The sequence below is a fragment of the Melopsittacus undulatus genome, chromosome 9 (assembly GCF_012275295.1).
Source record: "Melopsittacus undulatus isolate bMelUnd1 chromosome 9, bMelUnd1.mat.Z, whole genome shotgun sequence".
In the NCBI taxonomy this organism is placed as follows: domain Eukaryota; kingdom Metazoa; phylum Chordata; class Aves; order Psittaciformes; family Psittaculidae; genus Melopsittacus; species Melopsittacus undulatus.
Window position 1 is genome coordinate 15,670,419 of NC_047535.1, and position 21,706 is coordinate 15,692,124.

Sequence of the window (21,706 nt, forward strand, 5' to 3'; positions counted from 1 at the left end):
TTCTGTGTGCATTTGTGGAACTGAGAGAAAGAAAAGGGAAAACTCTATTAAGAAAACTGAAAGGGGTGTCAAGGAGTCCGGGTAATCCCCTGCCAGAAGGCAGGACCAATTTAAATCAAATGTTTTTTTGTCCTGTTCTCTGAGCAAGTCTCTTTTTCAGTACCTTTTTTGTTTTAAATGGAATCTTCTTGAGAGGAGTTGAAATGAATGCAAATATTTGCCTTAGTGACTCCAGCTTTGTTACTTACTGTCTCCCTTGAATGACCTCAAAATATTTTTTTCTGGCAATTTATATACTATGAAAGAAAATACCAGATACATCTTAGTTGAAACTGGAGTTTAATCAACATGAAGCAGCATGTCATTTATACAAAAATACTAAAAGCACAGAAACACTAAATAAAGGCTGTGATATATATTGGTGTAAGTTTAGAACCTCCTTAATGTCCTAATCCTTCAACAATAAAGGGTTAAAAGAATTTCCCTGTGTTATTTAAGGGGTGATGCAGCTGACTATAGATCTGTAAATAAGAACTCTGCTTGCCTGGAAACATTGCTCTGCTTTGCTAGCTAGTGGTATATTCAAGAACAGTATTTTTTTCTTGCAAACTGTGGTCTGCAATTTTGTAGGTTGTATTGAGTCAAGAGGATTTGAATGTCTTTCTCAAAGTGTTGACTGAAAACCTTGGTGAAGCAGAAGAAAAACTAACTCCTGCAAAATCAGTACTGCAAACGGAAGGTCAGAAATGGGATTTTGTTGTCATGAATATTAAGTATGTTAGCTTTCAGAAATAAGGGAAAGTTTTTATTATCTGGAAAGCAAGCTTAGATCTGAGAGCATCATGTGAGAGTGATAAATGTGTTATAATTTTGCAAGGACAGTGTTTATACTTTAATACTTGAAAAAAGTGAAAGCATTACAAGATAAAAGTTGGTAGTCATGTTAGCTAAATTGTCTCAGAACTAGCAAGGCATTGAGACGTCAGAATCTTCTTGTTGCAGAACATGTTCCTGTTTTGTTTGCTTGCTCTGAAGTTAAAGGCTGTGCTTGTGGCAATATTGCTACCTTATTTTAGGTGAACATAAACCATCTAAATGAATAGAAGAATTGTGCGTGTTTCTTGAGCTAAACAAATGGTGGCAATTTCATAAGTTAACCAATTCAGTGAATGTTTCAGGTAAAACCAGAGAAGTGGAGAAATCTGTTTTGACACAGGATAAGAGTGTTCCAGAAGGAATGCTGCCTGAAAAGACAAAAAGAACATTAAATGAAGATGTAGTCAATATGCTACTTAATTTTGAGATCAAAGAGGTATGTATCCATCTGTGAACTGTATTGTTACAATTTCAGTAAGTGAATCAAGTCTATTTCTCATAAGTAGTGGGCTACCATGTCCATTTTAACTGCTTGAAGAAGATGGTACACAGCAACCACAAGAAAACAAAAACCCAGAACCCAGATTCTTCAGCTTTTTCTTGAGCTGTCTTCTTTGTCTGTATTGAGATTATAATTATAGAATATTTAACCTAGACAATACAAATAATGGGGAAAACCAGACTTATTTTAGATGTTCTGCACTCTTCTAGCCTTAATCCTTCATTATGCTGTATGTGGTTCTCTTACTAACAAACTAGTGGAAATAAGCTAGAACTAGTATTTTTCCTTTAGGGATATTAAGTCTGAAGGTTAGGTTGTAGCTGAAGGACTGGCTAAATGCAATCAATTAACAAAGATACCTTATGCATAAGAAATCATCCAGGCAGGCAGGGCCAGCAGGGAAACATATTCTATGTGAGTGGTAGGAGATCATGTAAAAAAACTAAGTTTTAAGGGCACTAGAACTACTTGTTCCATAACTGGAGTGTAAACAGGTAGCAAGTTGATAGCATCCCAGGTTTTGGTTTTTTTTCTGGTTTTGCAGAATTACAGTTGCAATTGGGTGATGAGGTACCTGTCAGCAAAGAGCAGGTAGTTATCCAGTGGGGATCCTTATTACTCTTGGCAGCTTCTAGCTTTGAGAATTGCTGTTTTGGCTGTGAAGAATTTTATTTTTATGCTAGGACTGAGGCATATTACAGGCTAACCTGTGGTGCTTTGTGTTGTCTCATTTAATGTATCTTATGAACAATTCTGTCTTCCTTAATATGGTTTTACACAGGCTTCACATGGAATTTTTTACCAATGTCAGTGTTGTCTGTGGACTCTATGTTAGGTGTTTACTGTTAAAATGCTGATTTGTTAATATACAAAGTGTTTACCACCTGATAATGCAGACAAAGTATCGACAAACCTGATTTTTTTCAATTCCTCACGTGGTAAACTGTTAGGTGAGGCAATTCTTAGTTTGCAACAATGGAAGATGATTGCCTTATGAAATAATTGCATTGAAATGAACATAATTCATTAATGGCTATATCTACTTCCACTTTAGTTTTCGGCTACATTTAGAAACACAAGTTTTTTCTCATTTCCAAAGTTCTCATCATGTAATGCTTACAACCTTCTATAAATTAAGAATTGTAATGTTGAAACATTTGTGGCCTTAATTATTATTTTCATAGTAACAGATATTCAAAGATAGATTCGTGTTGCTGTTTTATGCTGTCCTTCCCTCCAGACCAGTATGATTTGTAGTAATCCTTATTTCCATAATCAAACTTTGTATGTAGCACTGTGTAGTGTCTGATTACAAAACTGACATATAGCTTGATAAGATCAGGATGTACTACCAGAACACCAAAAGTAAATTCTAGCCAGATTTATTCTAGATTAATACTGCTTTTGAAGCATAGGTACAACTGCATGCCATAGTATCTGGACATCTTTACTTAGATAGCAAACTTGTTTCCCTTTCCATATTCCAGGTTACAATAACCTTGATGAAGCAGGTTCAGAAAGAGAGACATCCATTACATATTCTGACTGTGCTACAGCTTGGAACTGAAACCAAAATTAGAAATCATGAGTTGACAGCAGCAGCATATCTGAAAAAAATGATGATGAGATGCACTGAAATTAATGGTAAGTCATATCGAAAGCTGAAATGTAGTCAGTACAGTGTGTGCAGGCAGCTTGTGTAGTAAGAGGATAGCATAGTCATAAATAATAATTTGGGGAGAAGAAAGGGCAAAAAGCTATGTTCTGATTTAACTTAATGAAATGTCGTGTGTCATTTAGATTGAGTTAATCTGTTTTACTCCTATTGCTAGAGTATCTTGAGTTAATCTGAGTTAGTTGCGTGCTTTGAGTAGAAAGGGTCATTCCTGAGAAGTATTTCATCTCTCTGGGGGGTCTTTATGGAACTTCTGAAGCTGTACTTTTTGACCAGTTCTGACAACACTGGAGATCCAGCCTGCTTCCTTGATGGGTCAAGTAGCAATTCAAAGTGATATTGAAGTAATTACTAAAATAGCCAGTATTCAAAGTAGAAAAGTATAGAGTATAAAAATATATACATTTTATAATATATAATGTATATTTTTATAGAAATAGAAAAATGTAAATACAGGAATGAAAAACTAATTAAAGGAATGCAAACAACTTTCCAGTTTTTAATATTCTTCTAGGACCAAGAAAGTTAGTTTTTCTATCTTAATTAAAAATAAAATCAAATCAGTACAACATTTCATAAGGTAATGCTTAATCTGCAGCTTCTCAGTGAAAAGAGATGCTTATGTTAACTATTTCAGCAACAATAGTATATTATTGAGAATTAGCATGGGAGTATTCCATAGGTGGAGTAAAGCTTGTGAGTGGAAATAATTTATGGTTTTATTTCTTTATTTTCAGACTCAAAAGGAGATCCCCTTTGCATTATTAATTCTTCAAGTGAGACAGATGAACATCTTCTGAAGATGGAATACATTAAGGTTTCAATACCTTTTAATTAAGATTATATGGGAAGTAAAATAAGGCTTCCATACTTGGCCTGTTTGGGTTTCTTTTTTTTTCTGGTTTTAAAACCTGTAGGATTTGTATCTAAAGCTTATGTAGGTCTTCTTCCAAATGCCTGTTGTTTAACTTCCACACTCTCCACTGCTTCCATACAGTGCTTGCTTCATAAGTCAACACAATTACTGAAATCACTGGTGAAGCCAAATGTTTGTATGTGTTCTCTGTGAACAACACAGGTTAGGGCCTTTGTGAAATTTAACAGGTTGAAAGTGCCTTTGCCTATGTAAGTGATAGGTGGCTCTCTACAGGTGGTAAGCAACCTCCAAAAACTGCACAAAAACTTGGGAAGCTGATAGGTCATAGAACCAGTGGGCTAGTGGTTTTCATATCTATAATGGCATAAACAAGTGGATTCGTTCTGACAGAGTACTAAGCATCAATTGGTCCAGTTTAAATACATCCTAGGTAAGAGAAAATATTGTAACTGGCCAGTTGAACTTTTATAACATATATGTTAAAAAATGTCACTGAACATTTGCAAGTACCCTGTTCTGTTTGCATTGATCATGTACTATATTTAGAGAACTTGTTTATGCATCAATTCCCTTTGTTTTCTTTTGCAATGGGAATAATCCTTATACCTGTGTGTGTGTGGCAAATTCAGTTAATAAATTCAGTAAATTCAATAGAGACTGACTGTGTGCTTGGGTTTTCTTATTTCTTCCCTTAGGCAGATGCTGATGGACCAGATTTTGTTACTACTTACGGAAGCACCAAGCAAAACATCAATGTGAGTACTGGATGTGTGTAATTTGCTTTAAGCTTCTCAAATAACAACAGTTGTGTGAATCGGTTACTCACTTGTTTTCTCATTTAAGGGGAAAAAAAGCCCCAGGAAACAAACAAAAACCCAACCCAAACCCCAGTCTCCTAACTCTCTCATTATGAGAGCTTACTGCTTTATATTTAACTACTTCAAAGAGGAATCCAGGAGGAAAAAAGGATTATTATTATTTTACAGAAGTATGTAGTTGTATTAATTTTTTAAACTAGAAGCTTTGCATTTTAAGTTAGTTAGAATTTATAAGGACATATTTCTAACTGAGACCTGTAGGATATGTTTTATTTCTACAGTGATACACTTGGTACTGTGTGTAGCGAAAGCTTTGTGTTCCAGAGCTTGAAAGTTTGTAACACTGAAATTGTGATGTGCGGTGACAGGTTGAACAAGTGTTTTCAGGTCATTTTGCTTTTAAACTCTTTCCTTTAAAGTAGTAGTGGTGGATGAAGTTCACTTCTTAACAGCCGTATGTGGAGTTTGAAGTGGCTGAACAACATCAGAGTCAAGAGAGAGCATCCTTAATGTTACCAGTAAACCCAGCATTTACCAAGAATTGCTTTGAGCCAGAAGTCAGCTAGCAGACTTTCGGCTGACTCAGTAGTACTGTCTGAAGTAGTTGTGACTCCCATAATTGCTGTTCTGATAGCAGATTTTGATTCTTGTTGTTTCATTCTGTCATACGTACTAAGATATCTCTAAATGTGGTTGGTTCTGGAGATGTCAACCGAAGTGCTCAATAGTCCACAATGAAATGCAGCAGAACTAAGCTTACCAAAAACGCATAACCACACAAAGCATCCATTTTTAGGTTGACACTGTTCCTCTATAGCTGTATTAAGCTTCCATTCTGTAGCTCCCTCATCTGTTCTGAGGCTTGTGTAGTGTTAACTTGGAGAAAATATAAGCTTAATTCTTTGACAGTAAACCTGAGTTACTATGCAACAGACTGCTACTAAATAACAGTATCACTCTGTCTTGCCCTCATTTTAGGTCACCTTTTCATGTTTGGATATAGTGCTTCACACAGAGGCTTTGCTTTCCATCATGAGTTTTCTCACGTTCAGTATTCCATCAGGTGGTCTTTCCAGTACTGATAAAGCATCATACCACAAGCCTCAAATAAAAGAACAAGAAAAAGGAAGTACAGTTAAACCAGGTAATGTGGCATTAGGCCATGCTTTTGTTGCTCAACAGCATCTAGCCTTTGGTTTCAGAATACCAGTTGGGTGGTTGCAGTACAGTTTGTGAGAAAATAATCTCGTTAAGGAAAGGCTTTTTTTTTCTGTTGCTTATTTGACAGATTGTCCTCACTCAATATAACTTTCCTAGGTAGTGGCGTGACTTTATTATAGAAGTTTAATAAATGATATTACAGTGACCAGTACTAAAGCCTTTCCAGAGCCTCAGTGTCACAACCATGTTGCTTTCCAATTGAAAAAGGCTCGAAAGAGTGCTTTCATAGCTGAAAATGAACATTCTTAACTCTAGGGGAAGCAAAGAGAAGTTCTGAACTCAAGGCTGTTGTGCTTCTTTTAAAGATTGGTACTGTAACCTTGAAATAGTGTGAGGTTTTTGTATGGAATCTACTTCAGAATGTTTTCTCAGGTACTGTGTGATTGATTCTTGTGTTCGTAGCATTGTTTGGGAAATTCAAGGAACATTCCTCATGTGTTATAGTGTTTGAAATAATGAAATGCACACTGTATTCTGCATGAAAACTATGTATAAAAAAGGAGCAAAAAAAATCATCTTGATTGCTCTTTGCCTGGGTTAGTTGGTGAATATCATTGTGCCAGAAGAAAATTGTGTTAATAGAAGAATTGTTTTATGTCTCAACTGAAAAATAGAGTAATTTTTAGGGAATAACTCCAGGTTGCTTTTGGAATAGTTCGTATATGTACAAAACAAATTATTTAACATTCTTCTGAAGTTCTTACATGACTCTTGTGTTCCCTGTCCAGTGTCTGGTAATGCAGCCCATGATGATATCTGTGAACTAAAACTCGTTGCAAAGCTGAATGCATTTCGTATTACAGTGTGTGATCAGACCTGTAGCATTGCAGACATTAGAATACAAGGTAAGGGTATCAGTTTATTTGATTGTAGCAAAAGTTACATTGTTTCCCTCCATTCATTCACTTCTGAAAGGTTAGCATGTGTGCATCGTAAACATGTTTAGCATATGTTTGAATGTATTTTCATTGTATGATATGAGTGCAATTAAATATTTTAATAAATAAAAATCCTGCAAGGGAAGAAAACACTTGACATGGAAAAAGAAGACAATTTCTAAGTGGAGCAAACTTAAAAGAAATGAAGGCACTATGTAATAAATAACACAAATTTCCATTTTTCACTAGCTAGATACTAGATACTGTTGGGAATTTTTACTCCACTCTTAGAGTCAATTTATGCTGGCAAGTTTGTCATGTGTAATAAGGTTAGCATTGGTTGCTACATGGTGGAATGCTTGTTTCTAAGCTGTTCTTGTTCTTCATAGTCAGTAATAAATAATGCTTCTATTTAAAAAAGCTGTTGACTTTACAAATGCACTTCATCAAGTTGTTATCTTCTTCCTTTTGTCTCAAATCAGGAATGGATGCATCTGTAGTTATGAAACCTAAAAAGATTAAAGTATTCTCCAGACTTGAGGACATTGTAATTACAAACGTTGATCCAAAAACAATCCATAAAAAGGTGAGGTGATGTGCGGATTTTAAACAAAATTACCTGGTTCTTTGTTTAATGACAGCTCTGTAGTTGGTTTGCGATGTTGTATAATACTAAGTACAATGTAACGTACACAATATTAAGCAAAGTTTCATTGGTAATTTCCTTTATCTTAGGGTAGCAAAACATGTTTCCATTCTTCTTTCTAATCATGTTTGCATTGGTGTGTTTAATTGTGTAGCATGGGTTAAATATAAAATGGGCTACAGATAACCAAGTGCAAAGAGACAAACCTTTTGTGCCTAACATATGTATGTCCAAGTATTGCTCATAAGTTGCAATTAATCTTTATGTAGAAATATTTCTTGTTTGATAACCTAAGCAGTAATTCTATCACAGATTACTGTCTGCCAGCATTAACTATATGCACTTAATCTTCTAGGCTGTCTCCATAATGGGAGAGGAAGTGTTTAGATTTCACATGTCACTTTATCCAGATGCTACTGCAGGGGAAGCCTACAGTGATATGTCAAAGGTGGATGGTAAAATGTCTCTGAAAGTGGGCTGCATCCAAATAATTTACCTACATAAGTTCTTTATGTCTCTCTTGGTAAGTCATTAGTTTCAGTTCTTTTCTTGACATTAGAAGTTTTATTAAGAAAATAAAATGCAGTCAGCTCTTTGTAACCTGAGCTCTCTTATTTATTATCTCTTATTATATCTCTCAAGCTTATAGAATTATTTTGCTGAAGAGGTGTCACTTAAGTTGTACTGCTTTATGCAAGAATGACAAATAAGGAAAAGGGTGACAAGTACTGAACTAAAGTTGATAGCTTTAATAATATCTTAAAGCCTAAATAAGCAAGCAGTGTCTTAGCTTGTGCATGATTTTAGCCTTTTTTCTGGTTTGAAACTTGCCAGGCTGAATTGGAAAGCTAATATTTCTGCGAGAGTTATATTACTTTTCTTAAGTTTTTGTTTTGCCTGGGTCCTGGCTTTTTTTCCAGGGCTTTTTTTCTCTCACAGAACTCTTACTTTTTTCACTGTCTACCAACAGAACTTCCTAAACAATTTCCAAATGGCACAAGAAGCCCTGATGACAGTCACTGTCCAGGCAGCAGAAATGGCTGCTTCCAGCATGAAAGACTTTGCTAAAAAGAGCTTCCGCCTCTTAATGGATGTCAACCTGAAAGCTCCAGTTATAGTTGTTCCCGAATCCTCAACTTCATCTAATGCTTTGGTAGCTGATCTTGGCTTAATCAGAGTTCAGAATGAATTCAAGCTGGTGTCTTCAGATCAGTCTTCGCTTCCTCCAGTCATTGACAGCATGGACGTGCAGCTAACTCATTTGAAGTTATCAAGGTATACACAGGCTTTTCTTCTGAGTAGAAAAGTGTTCATATGGAAAACAGGCTCATGTTTGATGTGCAGAATTGTTCTATTATTTGAAGATGATAGGTGATAAAAACATATTAAACTCAAACACATATCTTGATCACCCCACAACTAAGTTTAGGAACGCTTTTAGATAGTAGCATGTGTCCACAGTGTCTAAAGCTTCATGGGAAGAAAGGAATAGTAAGACAGTAATTGAGTTCATCTTAAGTGCATACCTGGACATAAGTGCATGTAAGTGCACATTATTATTAATTATGAAAGTAAGTATACCCTTAATTCTTCTAGATCAGTGTATTTGGGATTCTGTAGCTACTAAATGTTTCCTCTGCTGCTTCCACTGTCTTTTGTAGGTGCATTATATCCACGGATTCTCAACCAGATTCTGAAATTCTGCGTCCTGTGAGTTTGACTTTACTGGTCCAGAGAAACTTAGCAGCAAGTTGGTATCATGAAGCACCAACAATTGGAATCAAAGGAGACTTGAAACCAATGCAGGTAATACCATGGCAAAGCAGAGGTGCATCAAAAGTTACATGTATTCTCAGAATAGTATTTAGCCTAGTGAAGGAGCTTGTGAACTCACAGCGATTTGTAATTATTACAGTGTTAAAAGACTTCCAGCTTGACTGTCTCATTTCTAGATCTGTTAGACTTCTGACACTGCATGATGAATAGCTGTGGTGTAGCAGCAAGCATTTCATACAAATGGAATAAAACCTATTGTAATTTTTCTGAGGGTCTGTTGCAGCTATCCTTTGACTCAACAGTTAGTAAATTCCTTGTGGCTATCTGTTGAGTTAGCATTTAAAATCTAGATTTCAGATACTAAATTGTTTTTTATGTAATGTTCAGGTTGAGTGTTTAGATTTATTAGAAATGGGAAGGATAGATGTGGATCTTTGATATACAACAGGTAAAAATTATGGTTGGTATGTTTGCAGAGGGAGGGTTTTACTTTTTTTCTACATTAACCGTATGGATTAAGTGGGTAAAAATGGACTGGGGAGGCTTTTACTTGTTCATGAGTCCTAATTCGCTGCTACATCTGTGTTGTGGCCAAATGTGGCACTGTGAAAATGTAGAAAAAGTATTTGAACACTGTAATATGGGTTTAGTGAATGCATCTTGTGACTTGATACTGCTTATTTTTTTTTCATGCTCGTGTTATAATTGGATTCAGATCCGTTAACTCTTTAAAAGCCTGCTGAATGATGGTTTCTTTAGCATATACAATGTAAATCTCAACATTAATGTTATCTGGTAATGTTTCTGGATTGCTTAATGTGCTTATGATTCTAAATCAATCATATTTAGCAGGCAAAGAGCTTTTGCAAGACTGGAAAGTGTTTCTCATGTGGAGTGTTAGTGCTTGTTGTAACTCCTGTTCATAACAAGTAACAAATGATATTTTAGGAAAAATGGGCAAATTATTTAGGGTTATTTGGCCAGGATCATTTTGACTAGACAGCTTGTGTATGGTGGAAGCAGCATGTTGCTTCTTCTCAATATTTGTGTACTGTGTTGGAAAGAAATACTGTCACTAAAACTGAATTTGTGGGTTTATCACTTTATAGATTGCGCTTAGTGAAGAAGATCTAACTGTTGTAATGAAAATTTTACTTGAAAACCTTGGAGGAGCTGCTTCCCGGCAAAACACTGTGCAAGAAAACATCGAAGATACACAGATAATTAAAAAAGGGAAAGTTCCAAGTGAATCAGATTTCTGTGAGGGTATGTTTGTAGCTTTTGTAGTGTGTTTTTTGCGATTCATCTTTTGTAATATGATAATTCTTCAGTATAGCAGTGACTCTTATAAGCTGCATGTGGTTTGAAAAAGAAAGCCAAACCGATTATGTTTATGCACACCTACATCAATTGAGGATGTTATTATTATTCAAATAGTGTGTTAATGTGAGCAGTATATACCTCTGGATGAAGTACTGTTAACACTTTGTAAAAATGTTTTTATTTGTGTTCAAAACTTAACACTCTCAATGTAAAAAATTACTGTTCAACTTATACTTGTTTTAATATAGTATGAGACGAAACTGGAAGGAACAGTAGTGCATACTCCTTGAGCAGTCGTGGTGCTTTCTGTAATGTACATTAAAGCAAATCAAGAACTACAGTAAATTAGTGACAGTTTTCTTTCAAGGTTCTTAAGCCACTCTGTGGTGGGAAACTTTACATGCATTGAATAGAACAAAGGGATGTTGAGTAAATGAAAGTGTGGCATGTTCTGAGTAGTCTCACAGATTTGGGGCTTTTCCTCCTTTTGTGACTTTCTGATCTTCATTGAAAAAGAAACAAACCAACAACAACAAAGCCCAAATGAACAAAATGCAAAACACAAGGAAAACCACCAAGAAAAATACCCCAAACTTGCTGTAGTAGCGAAATGTAAAGCTATTTTCTTTTCACTCGCAGGTCCTCTTCTTGCATCTGGACAAAAAAGTGTTTCTGCAGTTCAGTCTTCTGTGGAATGTTACACGACACTTACATTTGACTTTACTTTTGAGTCACTTTCAGTAACTCTCTACAACAGTGATATGAATCAGGTTTGTGACAAAGCTTTTATCATGTTAGTGGGGTGGAGAATTTTGGCTTCTTCCATGGATGGAACTCAGGATAGTAAACCAGAGTTTTGTTTGTTGTGTTGGCTTTGGAATGCCTGCTTTATGGAGCTTATGCAATTTATCCTGGAATTTTGTGGGTTTATGGGCAGAGAATGTCATTAATTTGAAGGATGTAAGTGCATTTCTAAGGATCTCACTGAATAAAGGCAATAAGCCAACCTAGAAAAACCACTCAGGATTTGATTCAGTCATTCCAGTTATCAAAAACAAAGATCCAAGGTATACATGTCCCAGGCTTCTCTTCTGCATATCTCTGACTGTGAGCAATAGTGAGAATCTTTCCTGTGCTGAAAAGAGTAGAGAAAGATGTGCAATGTTGTCTTACTTTTATGACTTCATATGCTTTGTCCTGATGGGAAGGTGCTTGCTTTTTGAGTCTTGGTACTACAGCCCAACTTGTATTTTCTGTTTTCTCCCTGAGGTACTTTAATTTATATGAATGGAGGGCTGAAGAGAGCAACAGTCCTAATCAGATCCTTAAATTCATGGATCAAAATGCATGTGGCTAGCCGCAAGGGAAGCATGGTTATTACTTAGTACTGTAATAACTGGTCCTACTGTTTCTCATTATTTAGAAGTCTCTGCTTTCGCTGCATAGTGACAAATTACGCCTTGGTGAACTTCGACTGCATCTCATGGCATCGTCAGGGAAGATGTTTTCAGATGGGTCAATGGATATAACTGTTAAACTCAAGGCATGTACCCTGGATGATCTCAGAGAAGGGATTCAGAATGTGACTGCAAGGTAAGTTTGAGTGCACACGAAATGAAAATACTTCATGCAGTTTGTTAGGAAGACTGTTTCCTTGTTCTGTCATTTGCTTCACATGGGATGGATAAAACTTCAATTTAGACTGTTTAGTGGAATAAGGCTGTTGGTTGTTGCTTGTCGTACTGTGCACTAAAGCAGTGAATGTAGCAATGAAGAAAAACATTGGGGATAAAACGATTCTGTGAATGATGTCATTTTAATAACATTGAGAAAGTTTCTTATTTTATACATTGAAACCAGGTTATAGAATCATAGAATAGTTAGGGTTGAAAAGGACCTTAAGATCATCTAGTTCCAACCCCCCTGCCATGGGCAGGGACACCTCACACTAAACCATATCACCCAAGGCTTCATCCAACCTGGCCTTGAACACTGCCAGGAAAGGAGCATTCACAACCTCCCTGAGCAACCCATTCCAGTACCTCACCACCCTAACAGTAAAGAATTTCTTCCTTATATCCAGTCTAAACCTCTGCTGTTTAAGTTTCAACCCATTATCCCTTGTCCTATCACTGCAGTCCCTAATGAATAGTCCCTCCCCAGCATCCCTGTAGGCCCCCTTCAGATACTGGAAGGCTGCTATGAGGTCTCCACGCAGCCTTCTCTTCTCCAGGCTGAACAGCCCCAACTTTCTCAGCCTGTCTTCATAGGGGAGGTGCTCCAGTCCCCTGATCATCCTTGTGGCCCTCCTCTGGACTTGTTCTAACAGTTCCATGTCCTTTTTATGTTGAGGACACCAGAACTGCACACAATACTCCAGGTGAGGTCTCACAAGAGCAGAGTAGAGGGGCAAGATCACCTCCTTCGACCTGCTGGACACACTCCTTTTGATGCAGCCCAGGATACAGTTGGCTTTCTGGGCTGTAAGCGCACACTGAAGCTGGCTCATGTTCATTTTCTCATTGACTAACACCCCCAAGTCCTTCTCCGCAGGGCTGCTCTAAATCTCTTCTCTGCCCAGCCTGTAGCTGTGCCTGGGATTGCTCCGACCCAAGTGTAGGACCTTGCACTTGTCATGGTTAAACTTCATGAGGTTGGCATCAGCCCACCTCACAAGTGTGTCAAGGTCCCTCTGAATGGCATTTCTTCCCTCTAGCATATCAACCGAACCACACAGCTTGGTGTCATCGGCAAACTTGCTGAGGGCACACTCAATTCCACTGTCCGTGTCAGCAACAAAGATATTAAACAAGACCAGTCCCAACACCGATCCCTGAGGGACACCACTCGTTACTGGTCTCCAGCTGGACATTGAACCGTTGACCACAACTCTTTGAGTGCGACCATCCAGCCAGTTCTTTATCCACTGAGTGCTCCACCTATCAAATTGATGTCTCTCCAATGTAGAGACAAGGATGTCATGTGGGACAGTGTCGAATGCTTTGCACAAGTGCAGGCAGATGACGTCAACTGCTCCACCCCTGTCCATCACTTTTGTAGCCCCGTCATAGAAGGCCACCAAATTGGTCAGGCAGGATTTTCCCCTAGTGAAGCCATGCTGGCTGTCACTAAGCACCTTGTTGTTTTTCATGTGCCCTCGCATGCCTTCCAGGAGAATCTGCTTTCAGATTTTGCCAGGCACAGAGGTGAGACTGACTGGTCTGTAATTCCCCGGGTCATCCATTTTCCCCTTCTTGAAGATGGGGGTTATATTTCCCTCTTTCCAGTCATCGGGAACTTCACCTGACTGCCATGATTTTTCAAATATGATGGCCCAGTGGCTTTGCAACTTCATTTGCCAGCTCCTTCAGGACCCGCGGATGGATTTCATCAGGTCCCATGGACTTGTGTACATTCAGGTTCTTAAGATGGTCTTGAACCAGATCCTCTTGTACAGTGGGCCCAAGGTGTAGATTTTCACAGTCCCTGCGTCCGCCTTCCAAGACTTGGGTGGTGTGGTCAGAGCCTTTGCCAGTGAAGACTGAGGCAATGAAGTAATTCAGAACCTCAGCCTTCTCCAAATCCTGTGTAGCCAGTTCTCCCGAAAGTTTCCAGAGGGGGCCTACGTTGTCCCTAATCTGTTTTTTAGCCACTACATACCTATATAATCCCTTCCTGTTATCTTTAACATCCCTTGCCAAGTTTAGCTCTAAGTGGGCCTTAGCTTTCCTAACACGGTCCCTAACTTCCCTGACAACATCCCTGTATTCATCCCAGGCCACCTGTCCTTGTTTCCACCTTTTATAAGGCTCTATTTTCCTGTGAATTTTTCTCAGTAGCTCCTTATCCATCCAAGGGGGTCTCCTGGCCCTTCTGCTGCACTTCCTTCTAGTCGGGATGCAACACTCCTGAGCTTGTAGCAGGTGATCCTTGAATATTAACCAAGAGTCTTGGGCGCCCCTGCCCTCTAGGGGTATATCCCATGGAACCTTGCTAAGCAGGTTCCTGAAGAGGCCAAAGTATACAAATGTCTGGGAGGATTGAATCATATTATGGTTTTGGTTGGAAGGGACCTTAAAGATTATATAGTTCCAACCCCTGCATGGAAATATTACAGTAAGCCATGTAGAACAGCTGAGTAGAGAGGAACCAGTCTCAGCTAAGAGGTATCTGTGCACTGAAACTTCAGTCTGATTGGTACATGCCACATATGCTGGTGCAGAACTGTAGCACATGGATTTTAAATTGAAATTGCTGAGGAAGTGTATGCCTTATTATTCCTGGAGGAAACATAGATCGCTTATTGTAATTCTTATTTACAAATGGCATGAGAAGGAAAAAATTGCACTAACACATCCTTGTTTTTCTAGATTTGTGTGCTCTGGTGTTTGAAATTTTTCTGATTAAACTTGTTTTCTAGAATGATAGACAAGAAAGATGACACAAGTGACACATCTATGATAGATATAAACTACAAGCAGGATAAAAATGGAACTGAAGTCGTTGCTGTCCTTGACAAGCTCTACATATGTGCCAGTATGGAGTTTTTGTTGACAGTAGCAGATTTTTTCATTAACTCACTGCCAGCATCCTCAACTGAAAGATCTGCACAGTTGCAATTAAAGCATATTGCTCCTGGGAAATCCAAGCCAGAAACAGGTCTGTAAAACTTATTTCCATTTCCCACCTCAACTCCCCGCCTTTACAAACTTCATCCTGAAAATAAATCATCCTTAAGTATTTAAAATGTAATCTTGATGTCAGACTTAAGAAGTTTATTCTTCACAATGTGCAAATTGCCCACTTATACCATTGTTTTAAGCCATAGTAGTTGTAAGACTGATCAGTAGAGTTGTGCTCTTCAGCAGAGCTAAATACAAAAAATCACTCATGCTAAATAGGATTTATTTCATTCCTTTGCAATGTAATATTGCAAAGGAAACATCTTTAAGATAAAAAGTGCCACGTATAAAGTAGTTAAGGATTTAGAAAGAACAACTTACTCTCAGGACTACCCAACTCTGTTAGTGGCTGCAAGTAGCTTGCTTTGCTTTTCCTTTAGTGCACCTAACCTCGATTTGGCACCAGTTCCATTGAATAGATGTGATAATCTGATATTGCCAGCAATTGCTAGATGTGAGTAACCCTTACAGTGAGCCCTAGTGTGCAGGAGCGTCACACACCACCATAATGCCTATCACTCAGAACCAAAGTGACTTGAATCCATCACTAGGTTAGACTGTCTTGCTTTTAACTTGGATAAATATGTTAAGATTCTCTCCTTTTATTTGGAGACTGAGTGTTCAGACAAGGAATTGTATATTGCTGATTTGGTTTCAGTTAGTAAATCTTCACTCTAAAGAAGTTAGTTACTTTAGGAATTGAGCCACAAGATAACTATTTCTAACTTGGCTTAGGTTGACTACAGTGTATAGAGCTAATACTGTTCTTTTATAATGTTGAAACAAAGAGCTTCTTCAAAACAAAACTTGTGACCAGTTAGCTGCTCATTTCTGAACATCGTGTCCTGTTCAGTTTCAGCAGTGTATTCCTGTAAAAATTGAAACATTATTTGTTAAATTTGTACCTCTGAATTATGTAGCAATTTTTATTCATGGTTCAGGTATTATGTGCATGATAATGCTTTCAAACATCTTATATTCAATGGGTTTTTTTACTTCGCAGAAATATCTACACGGCCAAATATGTCAATAAAAGCTGTGATCCTAGATCCAGAAATTGTGTTTGTTGCTAATTTGACCAATGCTGATGCCCCTGCCTTAAAAGTTTCCTTCCAATGTGATTTTTCTCTGACATCTGGAAAGCTTGCACAAAGGATGACTGCTCAAGTGAAGGGCTTCAAAGTGTTGGCCTGTGCTTTTCTCAAACCAAAACAAGATAATGGCGTTACTACGGTGAGAAAGAATGTTGTTACTCTGAAATGTGGTGTTTTATGGAAGCAGCATCCCTTTGTTCTATTATGGGAATAAAAATTACAAGAACGGGAGCTATATTAATAATCAAATTAATTTTTTGCTCAGGTGTTACGGCCATGTTCTTTGGTCATGGAAAATATGATGCATGCCTCAGGGATGCAAACCGTGGTAGTAACAATAGAAGAATTTACTGTAAAGGTAAGATGATTGAAACTGTCTTTGGAGGACTGGGTGTTTCTCAAGCTGTAGCTTGGTTGTTTGTTGTTTTTTTTTAACTTTATATATTGCTATTTAAAATTTCCGTTTTCCCTATGAGTTGAATGCCAGAATTAGCTGTTTATCCTTTTTAATGCTGCTCTGGGTTAGAAAGCAATCATTACATGTTCCTTATTTTGACAAATTCTTGCCAAAAAAAAGGACTAATCTAAAAACTTCAGATACTGGGCTTCCTGCTACCAGTTTCTTTCAAATTTATGAAACAACCCTTTCCCACTGCTGCCTCTACCACTGCTTTTCTCTTCAGAAAGATTTATAAGCAGAAGTATGCACACAAGTGCATATACAATTAAGGCTGTTAACATGATTTGCATGATTAAGTTGCATCTTTTATAAGGGCCTTTAATGCTGCCTACCTGTATAAAGAACTTGAATGATCTTTGTAGTTTCCATTGATGGTATCTTTTATATGCTAATCAGTTTTAAAATGTTTTGAGCTGTAGGGGATTTTTTTTTTTGTTTTCTTTGTTCAAGATCTCACCAATAATTCTGAACACTGTAATGACCATTATGGCTGCCATAAAGCCCAAACCAACAGAGGAGGATTCTAGAGGAGTGACTGAAGTTCCTGAGAACTTGTGGCAAGTGAAGCCTATAGATGAGTGCAATGCTTGGTTTCTTGGTGTTGATGTAGCCACGGAAGCAACGGAAACTTTTACAGACCGTGAACATATTTTGAAACAGGAGAAATTTGACATTGTAGTGAAATCTGTTCAGATTACCTTGGAATGTGGTCTGGGTCATCGTACTGTCCCTTTATTGTTAGTTGAATCTGTGTTTTCAGGTGTCCTTAAAAACTGGTCCTCAATGATGGCAGTCACTGCTGATATGTCACTGGAGGTATGTAGAATCAACTTGTTAGCAGTTTAAAACACTTCTGCATGTTTCATGACATTCAACTAGCTGTTCAGTACACTTTCTATGTGCTAAATTGATAATAGGTTTAAATTGTAATGCTCTTTGGAGTTTGTTAGTAGTCACAGAATCCCACAGGATCCCAAGGGTTGGAAGGGACCTCGAAAGATCATCTAGTCCAACCCCTATGCATAATGTGTTTTTTAGAGAATCTTTGCAATCAGTGGCAGATTTTAATGGCAATTACTACTGTGGGATAGCCTAGTCTTCCCTTTTTGTCTATTGTATTTGCATGTTCACTTCTTGCTGTAACACCAGTGAACTTGGCTTAGTTGACTATTCTTATTTATCTCTTATTGACCACTCTTTCGTTTCTGTATCATTGTGTATATTGGTAAGATAGAATTTCCACTCTATGCTCAAAATCTTCTCTACAGCTTCGATTATAATCACATCTTACTTGTTTTGCCAGCTATTGAAACTCTTTTCCCCAAGATATGGTAATTTGAAGATGATATAAATCTTTTACAGAGAGGCAGCATGTTAAAATTTCATACATCCAGGTTTGCAGCTTCTCTGTGTGATAGATTAACTAAATCTTGTATTTTGTCAGTTTGTGGAATGTGCCTCATATTCTGTTTTATACTGGGTGTACCAGTAGCCTTCTTTCACTGCTAGATGTGCCTGTCATAATAAGCTGTGGAAAGTACATGCCTAACCACATACAACTGGGGGAAGTCACTCTCTGCTTCCAGAAGAAGGTATAGGCTATGAGTTAGATGATTGTTCCAGTGGACCAGGTTCAGACTAAAGCTTTCTCAAACTAGGTTTTATTTCATAGTACAATAAACTACTTTTAGTGCTGAGATTTCTGATTGCAAAGTCATTCTCTCAGTGTCGGAAAGGGTAGAGACTTAATTGTATTTAATTGGAGGTGTTACCATGCTGTCTGGTTGCTTTAGGCAAGCCAGGTTGTCAGTTCTTCAAAAATGATGTCACTTATGCAATATGTATCATACATTACATATTTGTGTATTAATTTTTGAAGCTATTAAAAATTAATGCTAGATGGACCTCCAAAATGTGAAATGAACATGGATTGTTTTCTTAGCACTATATTTTTTTATACTGTTAGTGGAAGGAACTCAGTCCTTTATTTTTATGTCTTATTTAATTTTGTTTCTTTCTTTAGATACATTATTACAATGAAACCTATGCAGTGTGGGAGCCGCTTATTGAACAAATTGAAGGAGGAAAGAAGCAATGGAGTTTAAAGCTGGAAGTATGTAAACAGACTTGAAACTTTGTGAAGAAGTTTTAACAGACAGCTCTTACTAAAAATGTTTGATGTGGCAGAACACGAACCTCTTGATTGCTGTTGCTTTCAGAGCCAGGCTATTTTAAATTATAAAAAGTCAATCTTTAGACATCTTAAGGTTTTTCTGAATAAAGCTAATGCATGGGCAAAATGTAATGTGTTACCACACATCCAGAGAAGAAAGCAAGTGGTATATGATTTCTGTTTGTGTAAGGTGTTAGGGATGCTGTGGGAAAGCAGGTTTTCTTTGGCTTGGTGAAATTATGAAGCGTAGGTCCATTTATTTTTTTGTTTCAACAGAGGAGAAGTAATGTATGTGCTCATAATTTCCTAATGCAATTTTTGTTTTAGATGAAGACTAACCCTGTCCAAGAGAGGAGTTTGATGCCTGGAGATGACTTCATTGTTCTTCCTGAGCCACAAACTGCAGTTAACATATCTTCGAAGGATACAATGAATATAACGATATCCAAATGTTGTCTTGCTGTATTCAGTAATTTAGCTAAGGTAGTCCCAGCAGGCAGAAGGTGTCAAATTATGTGGTTCTGTAGGAAGTTTTTTTCGCTCTAATTAGTCCTTTAGGGTTAACAAAAAGGTTCATGCTAGCTTTTGAAAGAAGTTTCTGTGTTAGAAATTTACTTCCATCTTTTCTCCTTAAAAGAATACTAAGAAAAGCATTAATTTCAGTATTTGCCTTCAAATCATAGAAGTAGAATGTTTAGTATGTTAAATATATTTTTTTCCTATTTTTTTATTTTTTCTTGTGATAGTAGGTGTGCTTATGAATGTCCTGTGCTCCTTTTCTTACCCCTTTTTTTGGGGGAGGGAAAAAATTTTGGCTACTAAAGCAGGTTATTTTTACTGAATGTGAGTTATTGCTATTCAGTTCTTAGTTCTAAATGAGTAACAGTTCTTTAAGTTAGTACTTGCTTACACTGTAAGTCTCTATTGGCAGTCAGTTTCCATGGCTTCTGTGTATTCAAGCAAATGTTTGTAAGCGTAAGTTGTGGTTGAATATGAAGAATGTATGTGGTAAATGTACTTGGGACTTATGTGCTCTAGATCTGATTTTTCTCTTAATATCCAACAACTTAAAGCAAATTCCCTATGGGGAGTGTGAATGCTTGTTGTAGCATCAACATGTGCTGCAAGTCACAGAATAGTAATGATATTTTTGGGAAGTAAACTTTACTTCCCTGAATAGTGCTATACAAAGCATAGGTAATAATATATGTATAATTTTTTTTTTCTTTAAGATGGTGGTTCCTGGGAATGGTCTTTAAAAGCCTTTATATATATGTTGATGTGGCTATTTGTGTATGACACCTTATATATGTTGTTAATTACAGGCATTTTCAGAAGGGACAGCATCCACGTTTGACTATTCCTTTAAAGACACAGCACCTTTTGTAGTGAAAAATGCCCTAGGTGTTCCTCTCAAAGTGCTTCCCAGCTCGGGTATACGGATAGTTGGTTCAGCTGGAAAAGAAACCATGACTGATATAGAAATTGGTCAGAACATGGAACTGGAATACTCTGGTTTTGAAGTGCCCCAACGAGGAAAGTTATCTGCATTACACCGACAAGAAAGCTCTGTCTTCTCCTTGACTTTAGGTATTATGCTAGGGAACACTGTGTGTTTTGACATGTTAAGAATGGGAAGATGGGGGAGTCAATTTGCTTAAATTCCATGTGATTCAGAAGTACTGCAGGCATGCAGAAGGAGTGCTCAAATCCCATTTCAAGGTATTTTTGCCAGGAAGTGCTTTGATCTTGGTTGTTGTAGAGTTTAGAGAAGATAAGTTTGTTCAACTGGAAAATGGTAATGTGATGCGTTTTGCTTAATTAATAAGACTTTTATATATTTTTATGGATTAGGACTTCACGGATATAAAGAAGGGGTAAACATTCCCATAGCCAAACCAGGTCGACGACTGTACAACGTCAGAAACCTTGTTAATCATTCAGACTCAATCATTGTACAGATAGATGCTACGGAAGGAAATAAGGTTATTACTGTACGATCTCCTCTGCAGGTAAAAAAAAACAACCAAAGAAACCAAAAGGCTGAAATCAATGCTTCTCTCTCAGAGCAACTTTGCTTTTCCTCCTTAATGCATTTTATTTTGACATCAAAAAGTTGCCTAAAGGCAAATTATTAAGAAGTGATTCACACTGTTACAAGATTTTTTATCTGTATTCTGTTTGTGTGTGTCTTCCTGGTAAATGAAAAGTTTGGTTTTTACTTTAAACTTTTGGTTTTGCCATATCCTCAACATTGAGGTTGGAATATGTGCTACTTATGTGACTTGACATTTTAAGCATGTCTTCAATTACAATTAAGTTAAATTCATTTAACTTTAAAGTAGCATTTTTCTCATGTACTTGCATATCATTCTCCTTCAGAATTGTATTTCTTACTAAGATTCACAGAAGCCTTTTTTCCAAAGGAGTTTGTTTAAATCTACCAACGTTTTTTCTTCCTTGTTGTTACTTATACTTTTGCCTTTAGAAATTTGCATCATAGAAATGTAATGAGAATTATGCTTTTTGATCCTAGATTAAGAACCATTTCTCCATCCCATTTATGATCTATAAATTGGCTAGAGACTCCATGTCATTGGAGCCTATTGGCATATCCAAGCCAGAAGAGGAATTTCATGTTCCTTTACATTCATACAGGTACATTTTTTTCTGTTCTGGAGGGCTAAGCTTTGCGAGACTGCACA

The 21,706-nt window shown here is 37.2% G+C and overlaps 1 protein-coding gene across 1 annotated transcript in view; it reads left to right on the forward strand.

The window, feature by feature from the left end:
* The window catches only part of VPS13C (vacuolar protein sorting 13 homolog C), an 88,410-nt gene that overhangs the window by 37,960 nt on the left and 28,744 nt on the right, over nucleotides 1–21,706 (forward strand). The window contains exons 37-59 of the mRNA XM_005145751.3: nucleotides 631–739; nucleotides 1,179–1,312; nucleotides 2,866–3,022; nucleotides 3,791–3,870; nucleotides 4,626–4,685; nucleotides 5,727–5,892; nucleotides 6,698–6,814; nucleotides 7,330–7,433; nucleotides 7,849–8,016; nucleotides 8,464–8,768; nucleotides 9,155–9,299; nucleotides 10,379–10,535; nucleotides 11,232–11,362; nucleotides 12,016–12,185; nucleotides 15,013–15,251; nucleotides 16,278–16,507; nucleotides 16,634–16,726; nucleotides 17,279–17,644; nucleotides 18,852–18,941; nucleotides 19,329–19,484; nucleotides 20,327–20,591; nucleotides 20,856–21,013; nucleotides 21,538–21,659. Of these exons, the coding sequence (XP_005145808.2) occupies nucleotides 631–739; nucleotides 1,179–1,312; nucleotides 2,866–3,022; nucleotides 3,791–3,870; nucleotides 4,626–4,685; nucleotides 5,727–5,892; nucleotides 6,698–6,814; nucleotides 7,330–7,433; nucleotides 7,849–8,016; nucleotides 8,464–8,768; nucleotides 9,155–9,299; nucleotides 10,379–10,535; nucleotides 11,232–11,362; nucleotides 12,016–12,185; nucleotides 15,013–15,251; nucleotides 16,278–16,507; nucleotides 16,634–16,726; nucleotides 17,279–17,644; nucleotides 18,852–18,941; nucleotides 19,329–19,484; nucleotides 20,327–20,591; nucleotides 20,856–21,013; nucleotides 21,538–21,659 (3,722 nt within the window). The remainder of the gene's footprint in view (nucleotides 1–630; nucleotides 740–1,178; nucleotides 1,313–2,865; nucleotides 3,023–3,790; nucleotides 3,871–4,625; nucleotides 4,686–5,726; nucleotides 5,893–6,697; nucleotides 6,815–7,329; nucleotides 7,434–7,848; nucleotides 8,017–8,463; nucleotides 8,769–9,154; nucleotides 9,300–10,378; nucleotides 10,536–11,231; nucleotides 11,363–12,015; nucleotides 12,186–15,012; nucleotides 15,252–16,277; nucleotides 16,508–16,633; nucleotides 16,727–17,278; nucleotides 17,645–18,851; nucleotides 18,942–19,328; nucleotides 19,485–20,326; nucleotides 20,592–20,855; nucleotides 21,014–21,537; nucleotides 21,660–21,706) is intronic.